Source organism: Phyllobates terribilis, unplaced genomic scaffold, assembly GCF_046119375.1.
Source record: "Phyllobates terribilis strain yellow unplaced genomic scaffold, ASM4611937v1 Scaffold_11__3_contigs__length_659146591, whole genome shotgun sequence".
NCBI lineage: Eukaryota > Metazoa > Chordata > Amphibia > Anura > Dendrobatidae > Phyllobates > Phyllobates terribilis.
This window is the reverse complement of record NW_027362771.1, coordinates 633,177,421-633,183,333: the sequence shown is the minus strand read 5'-3', so window position 1 is coordinate 633,183,333 and position 5,913 is coordinate 633,177,421. Positions and strand designations below refer to the sequence as shown.

At 37.0% G+C, this 5,913-nt stretch overlaps 1 protein-coding gene across 1 annotated transcript; it reads right to left on the bottom strand.

The window, feature by feature from the left end:
• Positions 1-4,295: 4,295 nt before the first annotated feature.
• LOC141165439 (olfactory receptor 11L1-like) lies at positions 4,296-5,222 on the bottom strand. Its single transcript, XM_073651039.1, has one exon. The coding sequence runs from the start codon at positions 5,220-5,222 to the stop codon at positions 4,296-4,298; it is 927 nt and encodes a 308-aa protein (XP_073507140.1).
• Positions 5,223-5,913: the final 691 nt, after the last annotated feature.

The following is a 5,913-nucleotide window of genomic DNA, read 5'->3' as shown; positions in this document are numbered from 1 at the left end:
GGTGATATACATATTTATTAATATGCACAGTCCTGCAGCAATAACCTGTCTGACCCCATCCACTGGCCGTGATAAAGGACTGTTGACCAAAATGTTGTCCCTCTTCTATAGAGACACATGCTGCATTAATAAATAGGCATATCACTTGGATCTCTATGAGTGCTATGGCATTTACCTGTATCTGTGCTATTGCACAATGGATTTTTGTTTTTTTCATTTACCATGTGCATTTTACTGTAAAACTGACCTCGCAATGTGATTCTCCAGGTCTGTACGATTACATAGATACCAAATAGGTATAGTTTGTTTTTACCTAAGTGCTGAAAAAAATTCAGAAATTGTTAAAAAAAATATTAATTTTCGTCATTTTCTGAGACCCAAAACACTTTCAATTTTCTGAATCTGGAGCTGTCTGAGGGTTTATTTGCAGTATGAGCTAACTTTTTACTGATACAATTTTGGGGCAGACATAATGTTTTGATCGCTTCTCATTACATTTTATTGCTAAAAAATGTGTCATTTTGATTTTTTTTGTTATGCTGTTTATCAATAGGATTACTTTATTTTATATTTTTATTGATTTAATTTTTTTTTTTATTTTTGCTTTATTTTTAACCCCTTTACAACCCAAGGTGGTTTGCACGTTAATGACCAGGCAAATTTTTACAAATCTGACCACTGTCAATTTATGAGGTAATCACTCTGGAACGCTTCAAAAGATCCCCCTGATTCTTAGAATGTTTTTCATAACATATTGTACTTCATGATTGTATTAAAATTTCTTCGATATCACTTGCGTTTATTCGTGAAAAAAACTGAAATTTGGCAAAAATGTTGAAAATTTTGCAATTTTCAAAATTTTCATTTTTATACCCTTAAATCAGAGAGATATGTCACACAAAATACTTAATAAATAACATTTCCCACATGTGTACTTTACATCACCACAATTTTGGAATGCAAATTTTTTTTTGTTATGGAGCTATAAAGGTTAAAATTGACCAGCAATTTCTAATTTTTCCAACAAAATTTACAAAACCATTTTTCTAGGGACCACATCACATTTGAAGTCACTTTGAGGGGTCTTTATTACAGAAAATACCCAAAAATGACACCATTCTAAAAACTGCACCCCTTAAGGTGCTCAAAACCACATTCAAGAACTTTATTAACCCTTCAGGTGCTTCACAGGAATTTTTGGAATGTGGAAGAAAAAAATGAACATTTAACTTTTTTCAAAAAAATGTTACTTTAGACCCAATTTTTTTTATTTTCTTAGGGGTAACAGGAAAAAATGGACCCAAAATTTGTTGTGCAATTTCCCCTGGGCATGGAGATACTCCAAATGTGGGGAAAAACCACTGATTGGGCACACGGCAGGGCTCGGAAGGGAAGGAGTGCTATTTGAATTTTCGATTGTAAAATCTGCTTGAATAATTAGCGGACGCCATGTTGCGTTTGGAGAGCCCCTGATGTGCCTAAACAGTGGAAAACTCTCACATGTGACCCTATTTTGGAAACTAGACACCCCTGGGAACTTATCTAGATGGGTGGTGAGCATTTTGAACCCCCAGGTGCTTCCCAAATTAATCCATAAAATGAAAAAGCATTTTTTTTCCACTTTTTAATTTTTACGAATCAATTTGTAAAGCACCTAGAGGTTCCAAGTGCTCATTATGCATCAAGATAGGTGCCTTTGGGTGTCTAGTTTCCAAAATGGGGTCACTTGTGGGGGAGCTCTAATGTTTAGGCACACAGGGGCTCTCCAAAAGCGACATGGTGTCCGCTAACAAATTGAATGGAAAATCGGCTCAAATTGTTAGCGGACACCATGTTGCGTTTGGAGAGCCCCTATGTGCCTAAACAGTGGAAACCGCTCACAAGTGATCCCATATTGGAAACTAGACCCCTCAAGGATTTGATCAAGGGGTATAGTGAAAATTTTGAACCCAGAGGTATGACCCAGAATTTGATAACATTAGGTCATCATATTGAATAAGTTGTCATTAGTCTTGAGCGCAAGTGCTCTCTACTTGAGTTTGCATTGGATACTCAGGTATGCGCCATGTACTGCGTGTGCTCGAGTGACATATTCGTTTGCATTGGGTACTCAGGTATGCGCCATGTACTGCGTGTGCTCGAGTGACATATTCGAGTCCCTGCCGTGCATGTTTCACGGTTATTAGACATCCCCCAAAAAAACATGCAGGGATTACTCGTGCATGGCTGGCATTTCCCGCAAAGTTTTTTTTGGCCACGAAGCATATGGGGCGGAGACTCGAGCATTTCACTCAAATACCCACGATACTAAATGCATACCAGAGCACCCGATGCAAACTCAAGTAGCGAGCACTTGCGCTCAACACTAGTCACCATATCGTCATCTTTTTTTCATACTTTTGAAAAAAATCCCAACCCCATCACAACCCTAACCCCAACCCTAACCCCAACCCCAGCCCTAACCCTAGCACAACCCTAACCCTAGCACAACCCTAACCCGAGAGTTTCTTTTTTACGCCGTTCCTCGTGCGGTATAAGTGATTAAACAACTTTATTCTTCGGGTCGGTGTGATTACAGCGATACCAGAATCATATGGGGTTTTTATGATTGACAGCTGTCACACACTAAAAGACGCATTTTTTGTAAAATCTAGTTTTTGCATCGCCATATTTTGAGAGCTATAATTTTTCCAGATTTTGGCAGACAGTCATGTAACGGCTCGTTTTTTGCGGGATGAGTTGACGTTGTTATTGGTGCCATTTTCAGGCACGTGACATTTTTTGATCGCTTTCTATTCTGATTTTTAGGAGGCAGAATAAACAAGAACCAACAATTCAGGAATTGTTTTTTTTTTTTTTTTTATTCTGTTCCACATGTGGTAAAATGGATAAGGCAGCTTTATTCTTTGGGTCAGTACGTTTACAGCGGTACCAAATTTATATCATTTTTCTATGTTTTGGTGCTTTTACACAATAAAAGATATTTAATAGAAAAAAAAATTTTTTTGCATCGCTTTATTCTGAGAGCTATAACTTCTTTTTGATTTTTTTGGATGATGGAGCTGTATGGCAGCTTGTTTTTTCAGGACAAGATGACGTTTTCAGCGGTACCATTTTTATTTATATTCGTCTTTTTGATTGCGTGTTATTCCATTTTTTGTTTGGCAGTATGATGATAAAGCATTGTTTTTTGCTTCGTTTTTTATTTTTATTTTTTACCATGTTCACTGAAGGGGTTAACCAGTGGACAGTTTTATAGGTCAGGTCGTTCCAGATGCGGCGATACCAAACATGTGAATTTTTATTGTTTGTTTGCTTTTTTTTCATAATATTATTTATTGATGGGTACATTATATTTTTATTTTTGGTGGATTATTTTTTTAAATTTTTTTTCAAATATTTTTACAATTTTTTTTATTTTTTATTTTAATTTCTGAGAGTTTTTACACTTTTTTACTTTGTTCCACTGTGGGACTTTCACTTTTTTTATTCTGATCGCCTGCATAGCATAGGGATGGAGCACCATCCCAGTGCCATGCAGGCAGTCAGCGCTGCACAGTGAGAATATTGTTTGGTCGTGCACTGCGCATGACCAAATAGTGTTCCTGCTGCCTGGTGACCCGGATGTTGTCATGACGACATCGGGTCGTCATGGCAACACTCGGGAAGCCGCGGCAGATAGCGCTGGAGGCCGGAAGAGGAGGTGAGTATACGGATCACCTCCCTTTTCCTCCGCAATGCTGCGATCGACTTTGATCGCAGCATTGCAGGGGTTAATGTGCTGGAAGCTGTCCGGGACCGCTCCCTGCACATAGTACCGGGTGTCAACTGTGACAATCAGCTGACACCTGGCAGCGATCGCGCCCGCACAGCCTGTGTGGGTGCGCGATTGCGATGATGTACTAATATGGGTCAGGCTCTTAAGTCCCAGGGCACAGACACGTATTAGTATGTCATGGGCTGAAAAGGGGTTAATGGGTCAAAAGGGGGGTGTAAATTGCCGCTGTTAGTGATTGACAGCCGCATTTAACATGTTTATAGCCCCCGGCTGTTGAAGACACATGATGGCTGATTAAATCAGCATGTAAGCCCATATTAAAGTCAGGGAGCTAGCATATGACATATCAGTTTTTTATATGTCAGTAAGGGATTAAAATAAAACTAATGTCAGATTTTTTCACATCTTCAGACTATACAATTTCTCATGAAACATTATAAAACAGAGTAGAACAATTAGGCTGAGTATCTTGGACTAGCCTCAGTGATACTTACAATATTATTTAGTATTTTCTAGACTACATTCTTATAACATGCTTTTTTATGGCTTTTATAAAGTCTTTATTTCTCAGGCTGTATATTATGGGGTTAAAAAAAGGAGTAAAGACAGTATATAGCAGTGATATGATTTTACTGATGATTGATAATTGTCCTTTTGTTGGGACGACATAGATACTGAATATAGTCCAGAAGAATAAGGAGACCACAATGAGGTGGGAGCTACAGGTGGAGAAGGCTTTCTGTCTCCCGGTACTGGATGAGATCCTTAAGATAGCCAAAACTATACAGGTATAAGACACTACAATGATTGTGATAGGAATAAGGAGAAGTGGAATACTTAGTAAATAAACCTCCAAGTGAACAATATAGGTGTCAGAACAGGCAAGTTCTAGGAAGGGAACAAAGTCACAGAATAAGTGGTCAATGATGTTCGGCCCGCAATAGTTTAGTTTTGCAATAGTTATTATGTAAATCAAAACAATAGAAAATCCAAATACCCAACAGATGATGGTCAGTATCACACAATGACCACTTTTCATGATAACGTTATAATGTAGAGGTTTACAGATGGCCACATATCGGTCATATGACATCACAGCAAGGAGGAAACATTCAACTGATTCTGAAGCACCTAAAAAATATAACTGAGTGATACAGCCAACAAAAGTAATGGTCGCCCCATTGTTCAGTAGGACGTGGAGCATATTGGGAACAATATCTGTGATCACCAAGATGTCAGTGATGGACAGTTGTGAGATGAAGAAGTACATTGGAGTGTGGAGGTTCTTGCTGGTGGACACCAGGGTGATGATCAGGAGGTTTCCACATATTGTCCCACAGTAAATCACCAGGAGAAGACAGAAAATAAATATTTCTAATTCTTGACTGATTTGAAATCCTAAAAGGATAATCTCTATGACCGCTGTCAGATTATTCTCCAACATGTAGAACAAACTGGTTATGCTACCGAAATAAATAGGTACAATATATTATTATTTCTATTAGCTACAGTGGTCCTCCTTTTTATTTTTTTTTGTAAGGAGAATTTTAGTAATTTTAGATGATACCACTTAGTTTAGATTTTGAAGCAATACAAGTTAATGAGTCTCATAGTAATGTGACTCATATTATTATTTGGATGGCCGCAGCAGAAAATAAAAATTAGTCAGCAAAATACACTTAAAATAAGGCAATCAAAACTCACTGATCTTCGCCAGAGCATTTGCCCTTTCCAAAAAAGCTCAAGTTGAACATGAAATGTATAAAAATAAAAGGTAACTTTCTATAATTCTTAAATGTAAATACGTTTATGCCCAAAAAGTATGTTAATAGATATTTGTGGCAAACACATTAATACAATATATTTTTTTTATTGAATGTTTTCATCCCCAAAAAAATAAACTAGAATTTTAAAATATATTTTCATTAACTTTTCTTTTCCAATCTATTGTATACTTATAATACATATGAAAATAATCCCGCAGTGCTTAAAAGTACTGTAAAAAATATTTGAAAAAACCTTCTAAAGGATATATTTATACCACAAAATAAAACATCCTAAGGTCTAAAATGGTCAAGCTTCATAAATAAAATCTAACAAACTGATGAAGTCATAAAAGGTTTTAAAGTCCTCCA